Here is an 18432-nt window from a genome sequence, read left to right as displayed (position 1 = left end):
GAGAGAGAGAGAGAGAGAGAGAGAGAGAGAGAGAGAGAGAGAGAGAGCATGAACAGGGAGAGCGGCAGAGGGAGGGAGAAGCAGACTTCCCGCGGAGCAGGGAGCCCGAAGCTATGTGGGGCTCAATCCCAGGACCCTGGGATCATGACCTGAGTTGAAGGCAGACACCCAGCCAACTGAGCCACCCAGGCGCACGCAATCAGATCTTTATATGCCAGTACACATCTTAATTGGAACTTGCGTCCCTGCTTCCCAAGGATGGCCAGAAAATAATGTTTTAAATCATCTCTATTTTAAAATTTGCCCTTTAAAGGAAAACAAGAACAAAATATTAACTTGGCTAAAATTGCTGAATTTTTTCAGCACTGAACCCTAACCAATTTCTTTTTGTAGTTATGAGAAAAGAGTTTGTTCTCAATGAACTCTTTTCAATTTAAAACTTATTTTCTGATTTCCCTCCGGGTCTATACAATAAATTTCCAGACTTCAAAGATAAGACTTCAAAAAGTGTTTGTCAGGTCACTTTGCCTCCTTATATCTCATTTATAAAAGTAAAAGTTTAGCAGTTAGCTAAAAGTTTAGCTCTCAGTTCATCATCTTAAACTGATTAAATACCACCTTCCTGTCTATTAAACAAAAATGATTTGCTGTACTCCTAGGCAAAACCAAACCAAACCAAACCAAATCAACCACCCCCCAAAGCCCAAAACTAAAAATCCAAGCCAAAGCAAATTTTAAAAAGCCAAAACCTGGGGTGCCTGGTGGCTCAGTAGGTTGAGCATCTGCCTTTAGCTCAGGTCATGATCTTGGGGGTCCTGGAATGGAGCCCCATGTGGGGCTCCCTGCTCAGCAGGGAGTCTGCTTCTCCCTCTCCCTCTGCTCCTCCCCCTTTCCCCCCAATCGTAAAAGCAAAACCCTCCACACTTTGCTCGGATTTTCTGAAAAAGTTTTAAATATCCTCTCAATTAAATCCACAAATGTTCTCCTCTTTGTTTTCTGAATGCTGATATTTTCAGTATTTGGAATTAAGTTTTTGTTCAACCTATAATTTACTGTGTTGGGCTCTGGCGTGGGGCTGCCTGGGTCCCCACTCTACTGCTCTCCAGTTGTACGAGCCCTTGAATATTTCCTTCTTGCTTAATTTCTGCCTCTCTAAAATAGGAACAAATATATGAATCCTATTTTATAAGAATGAAGTTTAAAATAAGAGATGGCACATAAGAACTTAAGAGTTCCATACACAAGAGCCAGTATTACCATGTAACCAGATCAAGCCCATTTTTTGTATTTCCTTTTAGTCAAGCATGATGTCTACATACAGTGCTGGCATAATTAGCCAGGTCGAAGATGAGCTACATTTTGATGACAAAGAATACTTTTTGGAGGGGCACCTGGGTGGCTCATGGGTTAAGTGTCTGCCTTCGACTCAGGTCATGATCCCAGCATCCTGGGGTTGAGCCCCGCGTTGGGCTCCAGGCTCAGCGAGGAGTCTGCTTCTCCCTCTCCCTCTGCCCCTCCTCCCCACTAAAGCGTGCTCTCTCTCTCTCTCTCAAAAAAAAAAAATGCTTTTGGAGTTAGTGCAGCAGGTGGAACGAATTGAGCCAACTGACCTCCCCAGGTGCCAAAGTCCTACAGAGAGATGGTAATTCTCTTCATTCAGGAGAAAAGGGGGAGCAAAGCCTCTCTAGGGCTACTGGTGACAATAAAATAATTTCAAATTTCCTTTGTATTCTTTTTTACTACCTTGTACTTGGCAACAATACTGTATATCACAGACTCCATAAATTCAACTCAATTACTACAATCCAGGTGGGTTATCAAAATGCTTGTTGACCTATGTGACTCTGGGAGTGGGTCATAATCTTGAGATTATGAAAGGATTTGAGGGAAGAAGGACAAAGTCAGGAGTCTTCTGGGGAAAGCCATGGTCACCTTGACACCCTCCAGAGGTAGCAATCCCTTATTCCAGAACTGACTCTCAGTTGACATTCTTAGGACTCTGACCAGCAGGACACCAAAGCAACCCAATGGGCTTGACACACACAATCAAGCCCATAGAATAATGTTTTTTTTTTAAAAGATTTTATTTATTTATTTGAGACAGAGAGAGAGAGAGTGAATGTGCACAAGCCGGGAGGAGGGTCAGAGGGAGAGGGAGAAGCAGACTCTCCTCTGAGCAGGGAGTCTGATGTGGGGCTTGATCCCAGGACCCTGAGATCATGACCTGAGCCGAAGGCAGATGCTTAACCGACTGAGCCACCCAAAGCCCATAGAATAATGTATAAAGTTAGAATACAGTTTACTTACTGGCGTACAGTAAGAGTTGGAGATTGAGGTTCACCAATCAGAGCTTCTTTCTATGAAGACAAACCCGCTGGGAGAGAACCCCAGAACAACCAAAAAAACAACGAGGGGTTTTTGGAGTTTTACCTCTACAAACTGGATGTATGATGGATGAGCCTAATGAAAGGCTGAAGATGAGGGTGGGGGTTGGGCTAGCAGATTTTCTTCAAAATAAGATAATAGATGCTTTACTACAGAAATAGAGAAATTGAGGCTTTGTCTCAGTGGTCCTACCTCATCTATAGATGTATTTGTATTAGTTTCCTAGGCCTAGTGTAATGGAAGTACCTCAAGTTGGGTGGCCTAAAACATCAGAAATGTACTGTGTCATAGTTCTGGAAACTACAGGTCTAAAACCAAGGTGTCAGCAGGGCCATGCTCACCTCCGTTTTTGCTGTCACATGGCTGTTTTTTCCTTGTGAATCTCTTTCCCATGTTGGACTAAGGGTCCATTCTCCTTGGACCTCATCTTAACTAGTTACATGTGCACGAACTCTATTTCCAAGTAAGTTCCATTCTGAAGTACTAGGGTTTAGGGCTTCAGTTGCATCTGTTGGGGGACACATTTCAACCCATAACAGTATTCTTGGAAATTTTCTTTAAGTTGTGCAAATTTTTGCACTAGGAATTCACCCCCCCTTTAGTCTTATTTGCTACTCTTTTAAGACTAAGAAAACCCTGGGGGCACCTGGGTGGCTCAGTCGGTTAAGCGACTACCTTCAGCTCAGGTCATGATCCCGGAGTCCCAGGATCGAGTCCCACATCGGGCTCCCTGCTCAGCAGGGAGTCTGCTTCTCCCTCTGACCCTCCCCCTCTCATGTGTTCTCTCTCTCATTCTCACTTTCTCAAATAAATAAAATCTTTAAAAAAAAAAAAGACTAAGAAAACCCTAGGTCTGGTCAGTTTTAGCTGACAAAGCAAATATCTGATGGCTTGTTAAACAGAGTCTGATCCACAATTCCTGCAATTTCTGCTAAGATAGAGGATACTAAGTAACTAGGTACCCAAAAGATTTCCCCCCCGCAAGGGACACCTCAACAAACAGTGAAATAGGTGATAATTTAAAACCTTACAACCTTAACAAGATCCTCAGCTCTTTAGGGCCATCCTATCCCTCCCACACTCTTCTTCTTTGTTCCATTCTCCCCCACTCCGGTTTTTCCATCTCCAAGTATGACCATTTTTGGCAAAGATGCTATACACATTATTATTATACTATTTTAGATATAAAAAATTGAGGTATAATTACATACAGTAAAATGAGAATGGCATGCAAATTTGTACTTCAAAATAAAAAGATTAGTAAACTTCGCAATTTGGTCTCAATTTTATTTTTCTAGATTCATTTGCTTTCCTCCCCTCTACCATGCTCATCCTTACAGAGCTGTCCTTTATTTTCAAATTATTTCAAGTGCTGTGTTCTACTCAGGGAGTTTCTTCCCCTTGGAGAGCTCTTACTTCAAATCCCAGTTACTTCCTGAAGCTTTCCCCCCAAACCCTTAGAGTAATGCAGCTCTTTTTTTTTTTTTTTTAGATTTTTATTTATTTGACACACAGAGAGAGAGACAGCGAGAAAGGGAACACAACCAAGGGGAGTGAGAGAGGGAGAAGCAGGCTCCCCACCCAACAAGGAGCCCATTGCAGGACTCAGTCTCAGGATCCTGGGATCATGACCAGAGCTGAAGGCAGACTAAACCACCCAGGCGTCCCTAATGCAGCTCTTTTGGCACACTGTATGTGGTTCTCATTTTTTTCCTGTTCAATTGTTAGTTTTAACTAGTTTGTGAGTTCTTTCTCCAAAACAGAGGCCCCCGGGGGTGAGATGTAGCTTGTCTTTCTTTGCATTCCAAGTGCGTAGCCCAGTGCATGATACGTAGTTATACTGTCAATAAGTGACAAATTAACACGTACATATGTACTTCAAAGTTTTCATAGAGCTTTCGCAGGATCTCATTTTCTCCCTGCTACAATCTTATAAAATAGCAGTTACTGCCACCCTATCATTTCCTGCTTGTAGAGTGGTGAGACTCAGAGGTTAATTATCTTGCCCCGCACCAGTCTGTAGCAAAACGTGACCACAACTGGTCTTGACTCCAAATTCCCCACTCTGGACACCACAACAGGTTGAAACCAGCGCCCACTTGGCACCACGACTTAAACTGGGAGAGGCCACGCGGGCCGCACTTCCGGAGTTCGGGCTTGGAGATGTGTCCAGCCTCCGCAGGACTTAAAGTTTTGGGCTCCCGCAACACTGGCTGCGTGGGACCTTGGACTACATCTCCCAGAGAGCCCTGGGGCAAACCCTCCGGTAATTGGTTAAAATGGGATCCGCCAATGCCCGCGACGTGCTCGTACAGACCAATCATAGGCCGGAAGGGGCAGGACCTCCCACGCAGAGGCTAGATTGAGCGGAGAAACTAACGTTGTAAGGTGTCCCAAAGCACTAGGGGCTGCGATCCTCGGTTCTGCGCCCCGGGCGCCACGTCGTCTTCCTCTTCGGGTCCAGTCTGCGCCTTTCCCGCGACCCGACTTCGGGGTCATTAGGCCGCGCCGAGGACAGGCCGGGTGACCGGGAAGAAAGCACGTGCTCGAGCAGTGTAGCGGCCGAGGGCGCGCCTGTCATCCCCACGCCGCGCCCAGGTCCAGCGGGAGGTCCCCCGCGCGGCGTACGGTGTGCGGAAGGCCCCGGGCGCCGCGGGCTCCGGAGCAGCTACCTGGGCCGCGGAGGCCGGGGCTGGCTGGCGTCACTCTTGGCCCTGTCCTCCTGTGCAGAGTGCGACTTCCCGGCTTCGCCCCTGGCCTGCGGAGGAGGAGACTCGGCGGCATGTCACCCGCGCTGCCAGAGCTGACGCCTTCCGGTAACGCTGCCACCCGCTCTCCGCGGCTGGGTTGTTTATTGACTCCTGTTGTGGGCTCCTAATCCCTGGGGTAATTTTCCTCGCCACCTGGAGGCGCGCGCCAGGTTTCCCCTTGGGCGGGAGGGCGGCACCTTTGAACTGGCGGAGGAGCCGGGAGATTCCACGTTGTTCTGCCGGATTCCTTCCCCACCTGCACCCCTTCCTCCCCAGACAGACCATCGGCAGCCACGAGGCACCGGGCTCTCCCCGCGCGCCCGAAACACCTCTTAATGTCAAAGTAACTTCGCAGTTCAGTGCAACGTATTCCGGCGGGGCGCAATGGAAGTTTCCCCCGAGTTAACGGTCTCAATTCAATACATATTTATTGAGCACCTGCTGTGCTCATACAAAAAAAGTTCACGTGTTGAGGGACAGATAAGGAAACCCAGAGAACTATTTAAAACTTACAGTAAACGTTTCTTTTCCACATCAGGGTTAGAGCAGTCGTTCTGCAAACTCCAGTGGCATAGAATCACTGTGTAAAATGAGCAGTGAGTTGTGATGGGGAGTAGCAATCTCAAGTGATTCTGATGTGGATGGCTCTGAGATTAACGAGAAAAAAACGAGTTTGGCTCAAGAACGGACAATAATTTCAACTTTATGATGGGATCTGGGCCTCTAAGGTCATCCCTGGTTAAAAGCTGTGGTCAAACATACCCATAAAAACATGTGAGGTATGAGGTAGGAAATGTAGAAAGAAGAGAACCACTCCTAAGTAGACAGAGCATAGCTGGCTCTGGGGGAATGAGGGTGTTCCGCTTGGCAGGGTGGTGAATATTGAATTCATAACTCAGAAGGAAATTTATCAGAGGTGAGCTAGTGACCCTGTTGATTCTAGGATTCTGATATGGGACTGGTAAAATTGTTCTTGAAACCAGTGGAAAGGTGACTGGAACATTTTATCACTGTTGCTATAAAAGAAGAGGTAGAGAGGCGGATCATATAGTTCTTTGAATAATATCTCTGCCTCATGACTTCTTGCCTTTCCATTTAATTAAAAAAGGAAATACGTGATTTTCCTCTCATCTAAATTCATCAGCAGCAGAATGCCTTGGCTAAATGGGGGAAATGCAGAGCTGTATATTTTTGTTTTCGCTGTGAGAGATGCTGGGGAGAATCTGCTCTGTTAAGAACCTGATTAGTCAGGAGTAAACTGTACAGAATGTTCGGTGTGTAATGAACCGAATATAGATAAATATGAGGGTGTTTAGGTTATCATTGTTCTTCATGGAAGATCTCAGTGACTGCTCACCAAGGGAAAGGAGAATTGCTAAGGTGGCTTACCCTAATGAGAAGGTTCTGGAGGGGCGGCAGTGATTAGAAGCCAGTGAGTGATAACCCCCTACTGGAAAAGCTTGGGGAATACATTAGGATAAGACCAGTGAACACTTAAACCAACAAATCCTGCAGGAAGACCTCTTAGTTTCTCTAGAAGGGAGATCTTATCCCCTAAAGATTAAATAAGCATGTGGATGATGTAGAAGCAGGGAATTTTTAAGGGCCTCAGTTAGAGGGGAGTTTTGTATCCAATGCATGCAATTCCCATTTTATTATGTATCCCATTTAATCTCATTTTCTGCTCACAGTTCTCTTGCTCCCACAGGTGGCCTGTTTCCCATATTGCCATGTATTCATATGTTTCCTTGTACTCTATTCTGTGTATGTATTTTTAATTTATGTAAATAGTACCTTGGTAAGTTGACAATTTCTGACCCTTTTCGCTCAGTATTCCATCGTTACCGTATAGCAGTGCAGTGTTCCCCAGGAGTATCCACCACATTTTACTTGGCCATTTCCCAACATTGTCTCCAACGTGCCACTCCTACAGACATCCTCTTCGGTGTTCCTAACGGATCAACCTGAGATTTTGTTTGGGAAATACACCTGGGATTGAGATTGCTGGGTTTTCCGCATACTTAATTTTTACCAAGTTCTGCTAGGCTGCTCTCCGGAATGGCTGTCCAGCAAGCATCCTGGAGGGTTCAGATTTTCTTTGGCATTATCCAGTTTTCTAATTATTGTCCAACTACTGGGTACAAATGGGTATCATCTTGTTTTAATTCACATCTTCGCTAATGAGTTTGAGCATCTCTTCATATAGTTGCTGGGTATTATTTTCTTCTTCCTTGACTTGTCTGTTCGTATCTTTGTAGGAGTTCCTTGTACATTACAGCTGTTAGTCCCTTTGAGTTTTAGATATTGCAAAATCTTCCCCCAATCCATAATCTATTATTTTTGTTTATGGTAGCTTTCATTTCATAGGAATCCTTAGTTTTTATGGAATCAAATTCATCTTTTTTTTTTAATATTATAGGTTGGGCTTTTTGAGACTTAGTCTTTCCCTATTCTAAGTAATGAAGATATTCTATATTTTACTTTTCCTTTTTCGTGGGAATATAGTTTTATGGTATGTTGTAATATTTAGTGGGTCAAATGACCTCTTTCTACTTTTTCAAAGTTAATTTAGCCTTTTCTGGACTTTTAGTCTTCCACATAAATTATAGAATATGTTTGTCAAATTCTAATAAAAAATCAGATGTTTTGGGGGCGCCTGGGTGGCTCAGTTGGTTAAGCGTCTGCCTTCGGCTCGGGTCATGGTCCCGGGGTCCTGGGATCAAGCCCCGCATCGGGCTCTCTGCTTGGCGGGGAGCCTGCTTCTTCCTCTCCCTCTGCCTGCCTCTCTGCCTGCTTGTTTTCTCTATCTCTCTGCCAAATAAATAAATAAAATCTTTTAAGAAAATCAGATATTTTGTTTAGAGTTTAAAAAAAAAAAGCTTTGATTTCTTGCATATAACTCCTTTCACAAGATCTCAGAACTTGTATATGTGGGGGCGAGGTTGTTTTATGGTAAATACTAAACTGTCTTAAAGACCGAAAATAGTTTATATTTCTGGATTGAGAAGTGAATACAGTAGGGACCCCATGGGAAAGTGCTTAGATTTTTTATGAAAATGGGAGGAGGAATAGAGGCATGCTTTTCATCATCAGACCTGCAGTGGGTACAGACAGACCTGCGGTGGGTACAGATGTGCTCTTCCCTAAGTGCAGAGAGAAGGAAAGTAGCTTAAGCCAAGCTGTAAGAGGATTATGAGGTGGAGGGTGGGGTGAATTTTGGAGCTCCCAATAGAAGACTTCTTTGGATGGGATTAGGTAGAATCTCCTACAGAGGGAGAAGGATTTGGAGCCAAAAGAGTGCAGTTTGGGACAGTAGATGTGAGCTGTGTTGAGGGTAGCCAAGAAAAGCTGACCAAGGAGGAGGCTCCATGTTAGGAATATTCAGGGACTCCAATCAGCATAGTTTCTGTGGCTTTCCAGTATTTCTTAGAAACCTTTCCCACACATCTTTTCCCCCTGGTTTTGAAAGTCAGATTTTCACTTTCTTTGAAGCAGGTGTGAAGAAAAGCCTGCAGGATGAGATTGAAACCATTCTGCGGGAGAGGATCATGGTGCTGGATGGAGGGATGGGGACCATGATCCAGCGGCATAAGCTAAGTGAAGAAGACTTCCGAGGTCACGAATTTCAAGATCACGCCAGGCCGCTGAAAGGCAACAATGACATTTTAAGTATAACTCAACCCAATGTCATTTACCAAATCCATAAGGTATAGTATCCGCTGTGTCTCCTGTTCTCAGTCCATTATTCTATAAGCCGCTCCGCAAATTGAGGACTCTAGAAGGTACAGAAGAAAGAGGTGATTTGTTCACAAAGAAGGTGTTGGGCGCCAAATAAAGGTCTTGCACTGAGACGAGCATTCAGGATAAGGAGATGAGAAAGGTAGTTTTTCTGCCTTCGAGACAGTTAAACTCCAGTGAAAGACCATAAAAATCTTGGGCAAATTGGGCTTTTCACATACACTACTTTACCTAAGTCACCACAATAGCCCTGATAAAGAAAAACCAAAAGATGGTGGTTATTCTCATTTTGAAGATTTGGAAGTTGAGGCTCCCAGAGCCTGATGTTAGGGAGGCTTCCTGACTTGAAATCCTACGTTCTTTCATTCCATTTTTTCTGTCTCCAATAAAAATGGTTAGCCAGCATAAAGAAATGAGGAACTGGGCGCGGTAGATTTTTAAAAAATTTAGAAATAAACACAGAATGAAATTGTTTGATAGGTTATCATCAGAATTTCATAGAATTACAACCAGAAGAGGTATTGAGGTGATTGAATCTGTTTTCCTGGTCTGGATTCAGTTAGAAGGACAAAGTGTATTTACCAGTGAAGTGAGAAGGTTTTATTTTCTGGAGAAGGGCATTGCTGTAGGTGTTTTCAGGCTCTTCTTAAGGAAAAAAAAAGTCATTTAAACAAATCACTTTGTGATTAAATGATCCATCGAGAATGGAAGGGATCATTCTCTTGCGTGGTCAAGACTTTGTTCTAGGTTACATGCAGAATGGCGTTCATTTGAAGAAAAGCTGAGAATGCCTTTCCTTTGCTCATAATGGGAATTCTAGGTCCTAGAAGATTGAAAATTGGTCCTTGAAAAGGTGTGGTTCTGCCAGAAGAATGGTAACTAAGTGTTTCTGCTAGGCCTTGAGAATATGTAGTTAAATCCTATTATAAAATCCTAGTCTTTTATAGATTGGGAATGTCATCATGGGTATGAATTGCTTCGTATGGTTACAAATACACTTTTTTTATAAAAAAAATTTATTAGAGAGAGCACAAATGGGGAGTGGCAGGCAGAGGCAGAAGGAGAGGGAGAAGCAGGCTCCCCGCTGAGCAAGGAGCCTGACGCAGGGCTTGATCCAAGGAACCTGGGATCATGGCCTGGGCCAAAGGCAGATGCTTAATGACTGAGCCACCCGGGTGCCCCGCAAATACACTTCTTACAGTGTAGCTGATGAAATCACGTGAACTGTCATGCCCATGGCTTTGTCATTATTGTTCATGTGGATTATCACTAGATTATAAATTTCTGCGGAGCGAGAATTTATGCCTCTTTTTCACTACCGAATCCCTACTGCCTAGAACATTTCTCCCATATAGGAGGCGCTCAGTAAATACTTGTTAGAGGAAAGAATCCTTGCCCTGTGTATTAGGTAGGCATCTAGATGGAATAATGAGGTTCCCACAATAGGTACATGGAACAAAAATGGCTGTAAATACAACAAAGTATACCTGGGGTGTCCCATTTCTGGGGGCGCATTTACTAGCCGGAGATGTGGAGAGCATGCTGTGTTCATGGATGAAGAAGGAAAACGGACTGTGTTTTTTTCACACGTGGCTATTTCTAGTAGAGCTAGTGACCATAGATCAGATACCTTGGTGTTTAATTTTAATGGAATGTCCAAGTTATATTTGTAATGTAGGTGCCTGACAGTAAGCTGCTTTGGTGGTAATGTAAATGCCTGACATTAGGCTTTTGGTTGCCAAGATATCCATTTCAGAGACATCTCTCTTGTATTAAACATGATGCTGCTGCTCGCTGAACAACTAGATACCAGGCTGCTCCCACCCATGAGTTCTGCTCTTGGAGAGCCCTGGATGACCCAGACAACTGACTGTTCTCATTGTTCCCTTTCCACACCCTGATTCCCAAATTCAGCAGTAAAGAGTGAAACTGTGAAACCCTAGGTGCCCCATCTTTGTACCCCCCAAAAAGGCAGAACCCCATGTCTGTGCTCAGGCCCCTGCCGCCCATCTGCCCCTCACCCTTTGAAGCATGGCCCTGGGCATGCCTGAACCCGCCAGGACTTGTGAGTAATACACCTTTTTCTCCCAAAAGTTCAAAAGTTCCCACAGTTGTTGCTGAGATACCACAAGGGCTGGTGTCGCCACACCTTGGGCTCTGCCCAGGGAAATGTGTGTGGGAGCTGTCTGCGAGGAGTGCGGGTGAGCACCTCAGGCATTCCTAGCCTATAGCATCTCTCTCATGAAACAGAAGTCAAAACCTCTGCTAGCCTCTACAAATGCTGTCCTTCATGACCTCCTCTACTCCTGACAGCTTTCTCCATGAGAAACGTGAGGAGTAGAGAAATTGAGTAGCTTGCCTCAGATCACACGTTTTTTAAACTGGCAAGAATAGGTTTGGAAATCGACAAGAATAGGTTTGGAATAGGTTTGGAATAGAGGGACGTCCTGCCTGAGTCCACGAGTGGGATATTGAGCCAGGAGAAAAGACAGAGAGAGAGGATGAAGAGCTAGAAGAAATCCCTTCTAAACTGTATAGTATGAAAAAAAAATAAAAATAAAAAAATAAACTGTATAGTATGGAAATTTTCAAATCTACACAAAATTGGAGAAAACTGTGAACTTAGAAATTTTTTTCCCTAATTGTAAAGACAATACATGTTTATTGCCTTAAAAAAAAAGTAGATAATAGAGAAAACCATAAAAGGGATGCCTGGGTGGCCCAGATGGTTAAGCATCTGCCTTTGGCTCAGGTCATGATCTCAGGGTCCTGGGATCGAGTCCCACCACATCGGGCTCCCTGCTGAGCGGGGAGCCTGCTTCTCCCTCTGCCCTGCTGCTCCCCCTGCTTGTGCTCTCTCTCTCTCTCTCTCTCTCTCTCTCTGACAAATAAATAAATAAAATCTTAAAAAAAAAAAAGAAAACCATAAAAGAGAAAATCAAAACCAGGACATACCAATACCAAGACATAACTACTATTCATTCACATATTTTAACTTACATTTTAATCTAGTGTTTATACTGGGATTTTAAAAATTAAATTTTAATTATATTCGTTGATACTGTTTTATAATTTGCATTTTATCTGTATGTATGAGCATTAAATATTCTGAAACATGGTTTAATAACTTCATAATATATTCTGTGTATATATTATTGATAACTAATTCACTTATTCCTAGGCATTAATGTTGTTTCCAATTTTTCTTGTTCTTTTTTAAAAAATTTAATTTGCTCTCATAAAACAAAACCCATAGATGAGAATAAATTCACTTATTTATTTATTTTTTTTAAAAGATTTTATTTATTTATTTGACAGAGAGAGACACAGCGAGAGAGGGAACACAAGTAGGGGGAGTGGGAGAGGGAGAAGCAGACCTCCCCGCGGAGCAGAGAGCCCGATGCGGGGCTCCATCCCAGGACCCTGGGATCACGACCCGAGCCGAAGGCAGATGCTTAACGACTAAGCCACCCAGGCGCCCCAGAGAATAAATTCACTTTTGACCACTACTCCAAATTTCTATTTTTTCTCCTGAGATAACCACTTACATTAGTTGCTGTATGTCTTTCCAGATTTCTTTGTTAAGCATTTACATATATATGTACATATGTATATGTGTATACATACTTACCTGTAGAAAACTCATGCTGTTGTGTACATGTATGCTTTACACTTAATGGTGTCCTGTTTTACATATCAGTCAATTTTTGTTTCTCCTCAATATTTTTGGAGATCTTTGCATGTCAGTATATGTAACTATACACAATGTTTTTAGCTGCCATAAAGCATGTTATAAAATGGATACATTCTAGCTTAGTTTTTTCCAGTTGGTGGATATTTAGGATGTTTGTGACTTCTTATAAATATGTGTAAATCTTGGTTTTCATTTCCCAGCTATTCTGTAAGCAGTGTTCATCAGTTTGGGAGGGGTTGGGTTTAGTCACTATTGGAAAATCAAGGGAGTCGAGAGATTCCAGAGTGTTCATCACATTGAGGTTGAGGAGATATCGTCCAAAGAGTGAAATGAGGAAGATGGGTTTCGAACAGGGAGGACAGGAAGTCACCAAGATCCTCAGGTTCTAGAAGGAGTGCAGATCTGGCTCAGAGGGACTCGCAGAGAGACTGAAACAATTACGGGCAGAACTGGGCTCTCAGAGATAGAGCCGTCGCCAGTGGGGATCAAATTGTGCTGAGGCTGGAGAGCGCCATCCTGGGTCAGAACTTGTGTCATCACACAGCCACGCCGTGGAGCTGGGTTCTAGTACTTTCCATGAGGAAACTGAAACTCAGGGTTTAAGGAACTTGATTCCATTCACCCAGCTTAGCATGTGGACTGTGTCCGAATTCAAGCTCTGCGTTTGTTTATTTATACCACATTCCTCTCTGTGAAATCCTCGGATCTTTTTGCATCTCTGGCCTCTAGTGCAGTGCCTTTGCTTAGTGAGCAGTCACAAGGTGTTTGGTGGGGATGTACAGATGTGTTTATTGCCGGGGTACAGGGGCTCTGAAACTGCAAGCACTGACACTGCTATCTCGTTGCAGGATTACTTGCTGGCTGGGGCAGATATCATCGAAACAAATACTTTCAGCAGCACTCACATTGCCCAAGCCGACTATGGCCTTGAACACTTGGTAAGAATGCCATTGTTCCTCAAACTAAGATATTTCTGGGCATTTACTGCCTTGATAGTTGCTAGTGAGAAAACCATCAGACGCTGCAGCGTCAAGCCGATGCCTAGCTGTCTGCTGCTTGTGGTCAGACTGGGAAAACGCTTTGAATCTCTCTGCTTATGAACACAGCAGACCATTCATTTCTAACTGGTTTCTTTTATGGGTAAGTGATCAGGTAAAAAATGATACTTATTAAGCAGTGTGGTTGCTGATAAAAACACAATGATCAGCTGTGTGTGCACCTGTTTTATGCCCTGGGTGGCAGTTTTTTTTTTTTTTTTTAATTGTGACAAAACACGTGTAACATAAAATTGACCGTCTTAGCCATTTTTAAGTGTACAGTTCAGTGGGATTAAATATATTCATGTTGCTTGCTGTGCAACCAGCACCACCATCCATCTCCAGAACTCGTGTTATCTTATAAAACTGAAGCTCTGTACCCATTACATTCAGTAACTCCCCGTCCTCCCCTCACCCCCCGGGCCCCAGAAACCACGTCGTACTGTCTTTCTCTATGAATTTGACTCCTCTAGGTACCCCACGTAAATGGACTCGTACAGTTTTTGTCCTTTTATGACTCTTAGCTTAACGTTTTCAAAGTTCACTTGTGTCGTAGCAAATGTCAGAATTTCCTTTTTAAGGCTGCATAATGCTCCCCTGTATGTATGTATGTATATATATGTAGGCCTGTGTGTGTGTGTGTGTGTGTATTACATTTTGTTTATCTGTTCATTTGTTAGGGACACTTGGGTTGATTCCACCTTTTGGTGATTGTGAACAGTACTGCTGTGAACATGGGTGTACAGAAAATCTGTTTGCATCCCTGCTTTCATTTCCTTTGATTATATACTCAGAAGCGGTAATTCTGTTGCCTTTTTTGAGAAACCACCATACTGTTTTCCACATTGGCTGCACCATTTTATATTCCCACCAGCAGTATGCAAGGATTCCAAATTTTGTACGGCTTTATTGACACTTGTTATCTTCTGTTTTTTCTTTCTTTTTTTTTTTTTTTTGATAGTAGCCATCCTAGTTGGTGTGGGGTGAAGGATCTGGTTTCTTTTTAATCAATATGATGCTTTTTCAAATTTTGTAAAATGTGGATGATGGGAGTACATAGTAGATGCTGCCGTACCCATGTCTGTGTGGGATTTTTCCAGACGCATGCCTCTGTTTTCATGCAACACTGATTTCTCTCATGATGTTGGCACTTTGTGAGATCTCGCGTCCTTTGGGTTATCAAGGGAAAATGATTAGTTTTGTGTGATTTAGGGCAGGAGTTGGCAAACGTTTTCTGTAAAGGGCCAGATAAGTGAATATTTTAGGCTTTGTGGGCCATATATAGCAACCACTCAACTCTGTTATTATAGTGCAAGAACAACAGTAAACAATATGCAAATGAATGAGCTTGATTGTATCCCAATAAAACTTTATTTATAAAACTGGCCTAGGCTAGATTTGCCCTGGGACCTATTGAGTTTGCCAACCCCTATTTTAGGATATTCTGTCTGGTTTCTTAATTACCATGGCACATAGGATCTGAGAAGGGCTCATGAAGACCACAAGTCTAGCACCTTCTAACCTGTTCTGGGAAAGGGTTTCAGGAGGCCTATGAACCTCTTTAAATTGTAGGCATTATTTTGTGTGTATATGCATACTTTTTATTTCCTAGTGAGGGGGTTCATGGCCCTTTACCAAATTTTAAAGAGGTTAATAATCTGCAAAAAGTTGAGAACCCCTGAGTACAACCACTGTACAGAGAAGGAAGTCAGGGCCCGGAGAAGTTGCTAAGGGAACTGCCCAGGCAGGCACTGAGAGAGCTGGTCCTCAACCCCCCATCTCCTGTCTCTGAAGCCTGTGCTTTTTCCATTCCTGTGCTTTCTCTGATTCGCAGAGGATTTAACTGCATCAGCTTACTCTTTGACATACCAGATGTCCAAGAGATTGCCCTTTTTCTATCAGTTAGCTCATGGCTAAGGGGAAGAAGCTCAGAGCGGTTCTCAAGGACTCTTGGCTCACCTGCTTCCTTCTCGGCTAAGATTTCGCTCAGACCTCCTATTAATTCACTCGACATTTCCTTACTGAATAAAACTGGGTTTTATAAGGTCACGAATCCCTGATTTATTGGGTGGAGGGAGAGAAGTGCTAGCTAATGTTTGCATTGATGTGTAGGCCTACCAGATGAACAAGTGCTCTGCGGGGGTGGCCAGAAAGGCAGCCGAGGATGTGTCTCTCCAGACAGGTAAGGGACGGCTGCAAGGATGGCTCCTTTGAGAGTCGCAGCTATCATATGCTGTCTTTATTGCACTTTGCCCTTCCGTGACAAGTGGCCCACCAGCAACACTGCAGGTACTGTTTTGTACCTGTGGGTAGGTGACTTCTTTGCAGTTTCATAATCAAGCCCTCCTGGGTCTCTCTGAATTGATTCTGTCCCCCTGGGTTTTGGGCTGGGGGTTTCCTCTACTGCGGGTTCCAGCTTCACTTTGTAGCCATAGCTACTTTTTCGTTTCATAGTTACAGCTTCTTCGCATGTTTACAGCTAAGGTGATTTTTCTCCTTTTGGAAGCACATTAATAGGTAATGCAGGTGGCAGTTGCCTGCTCTGGTTATTTCGATTAACATGAAGATATTTGATCTTCTCAAATATCTTTGAAGCAACCATCATCCTTGTGATTGGCTTCTGTAGGTGAGGAGCCATTGCCTTTTGAGCATATTCCGCATCCTATCCCTAATGTCTTTGAAGGCTCTGTGCAGCACACACAGGAGTGTGGCATGAGACTCAGCCTTGCTGGAACATGAAAAGCGGCCTCTTGAAATAACTACCTCCTGGCTGGCTGCCATAGCATGACTTGGGCGCCAGCTGGTGGGGAGGCTCTGAGGGAGGGAAAGGAATAGAAGAAATATATGGAGCCCCTTAAGATTTGGAAATGTAGAATTATTGCCAACGGGGGAGAATATAAAGCAAAATTGCTAGGAAGTGAGACACAGCATACTAATGAAGAAAGACGGAAGCAATTTATGGGAACTCCGCTTCTGGGAGATAGTGTTTAAATCCACGGATGTGCATAGGCTGTTACCCCAACAGAGTCGCAGGTCAGAGAATATGAAACCAGCGAAAGCAGGGAAAGATAAGGACATTTTTCTTATACGCACATTATTGTTCAGCTTTGGGCAAGGTAACCTGTTCAAAGACTGGGTTATCAACTCGTCGGTAGTCTTCACCACTTCAGTTGTGAAGTGTAACCCAGGTTACTGAGTGGTTACCATCACCAAAGGTGATGAGCCGTGTACCCCCGGCTTCAGTTATGACATGTAGATGAACCTAACTTTTGAGGCTCTTTTAGAAGCACCTGGACTCTAGCCTGGAGGAAAGGTTATTAAAGAATTATTAAAAGAGTGCTTACAGTAAGATTTGATCTGTTTCATATTTTAATTTTGGGCTTTATAATTGTTAATCCTGATCTAGTAGTCTCCCCCCGGTGAAGGGCCTGCAGCACGATACTGGAAAGCATTTCAAGTTGAACACTTCTGTGAGGAGCTTTTGTAGAATCTGTGTTAGGTTCAGGACCTTCCAGATTCCTTAAGAGTAAGGGGAGGTAATTTATCTAAACATGGCTGTGGAGATAAAAAAGAGTTAGTTACTGACACACTTTGAAGCCCGATAGGCAAGAATTCGGAGTCTTTTGGATTGGCTTGGCAATCAGCTGTACACATCCCTGTATTTCATAATTTTCCCAGTGGGGTCGGGATAGCTCCCATCCTCAGATACACATTTGCAGTCAAATCTGTGCATTGTCTCACTGAGTGTGATAAAGACTATAAAGAGCCTCTTGTTGGTCCAGAAGTCAAGTTTTCCTGTCAAATGAATTAAGAAAATAATCTGTGCTTTTGTATTTCCGAGTTGTGGATAAAGGATTATAGACCTATGTTCTAGGGGAAGATCCTATAGCCTATTGAGTCACAACAAAAAGGTCAAGCTCTTTAGAGATTTTTACATTTGTTTTTCTTTTCCCAAAGGAATTAAGAGGTTTGTGGCAGGAGCTCTGGGTCCAACTAATAAGACACTGTCTGTGTCCCCGTCTGTGGAGAGACCAGATTACAGGAACATTAGTGAGTATTGTAAATAATCTTTGACCTCCTGCAAGTACATCTGTGTTTCAGTGATCTTAAAATCTGTAAAATGGGATCAATAACAGGCTCTTCCTCAGGGTTATTGTGACTTAATGGACATAAAGGGCTTATAATGGTCCCTGGAATGTAGTAAATATCTAAATAAAAAGATCTTGTTATTATTACTACTATTATTATTTCAAATGTACATGGTATTGTGGTCATGCTTCTTTATCAGCTGAGGAAAGAAAACTAATCAAGAGAAAGCTTTAAACTGAGAAGTTGAGCAAGTATGGACACTAGGCCTTGGTCTATTATGGAATAACCCACTGGGCCCCCATTTTCTGTCAGAAAGCACTCCAGACTATATAAACATACTAGCATTTTTGACATTATAAACTAACATATATAAACATACTTACATTGAGATTTTATGAAAAAAATCTAGCTATCTAGGTCAATTTCTTAAGCATCAAGACAAATACAAAAAGAATTAAACTTAGCTGAATAGTACTGATACTTTGTATGGTGAAGAATTTTGTGTAGATGACAAGTTCAGGCAAGTATGGTTTGTAGGTTTTTGGTTATAGAACTTTCCATGTGGTGATATCATAGTTCTTCACCAGGGGTTGCTCATGCTGGACTTATGCGTGGTCGATGCCCTCTTTGATCTAGGCATGACCACGAGGGGCTAAGTTTTCCTTTTTCTTGTGCTATATACAGCAAGCATAACGGTACTACTTGGGTTTTCCTGTTGAATATCCAAGCCTTTGTCTTT

The 18432-nt window shown here is 43.1% G+C and overlaps 1 protein-coding gene across 8 annotated transcripts in view; it reads left to right on the top strand.

The window, feature by feature from the left end:
• Positions 1–4894: 4894 nt before the first annotated feature.
• Positions 4895–18432, top strand: part of MTR (5-methyltetrahydrofolate-homocysteine methyltransferase) — a 98797-nt gene continuing 85259 nt past the window's right edge. For 5 of the 8 annotated variants that reach the window (XM_073879005.1, XM_025850831.2, XM_073879006.1 and 2 more), the window contains exons 1-5: positions 4895–5201; positions 8628–8842; positions 13416–13505; positions 15717–15786; positions 17562–17654. In XM_073879005.1, coding sequence (XP_073735106.1) covers positions 5168–5201; positions 8628–8842; positions 13416–13505; positions 15717–15786; positions 17562–17654 — 502 coding nt within the window. In that variant the 5' untranslated portion in view covers positions 4895–5167. Of the gene's footprint in view, positions 5202–8060; positions 8843–13415; positions 13506–15716; positions 15787–17561; positions 17655–18432 lie in introns of those variants that run through there. The other 3 variants (XR_012374303.1, XM_073879003.1, XM_025850832.2) reach the window with 2 other exon arrangements.

The sequence above is a fragment of the Callorhinus ursinus genome, unplaced genomic scaffold, assembly GCF_003265705.2.
Source record: "Callorhinus ursinus isolate GAN/ISIS: 27379988/994484 unplaced genomic scaffold, GSC_fseal_2.0 scaffold32, whole genome shotgun sequence".
Classification (NCBI taxonomy): Eukaryota; Metazoa; Chordata; class Mammalia; order Carnivora; family Otariidae; genus Callorhinus; species Callorhinus ursinus.
The sequence above is the reverse complement of the archived record's forward strand: the minus strand, read 5'-3'. Positions and strand labels throughout refer to the sequence as shown.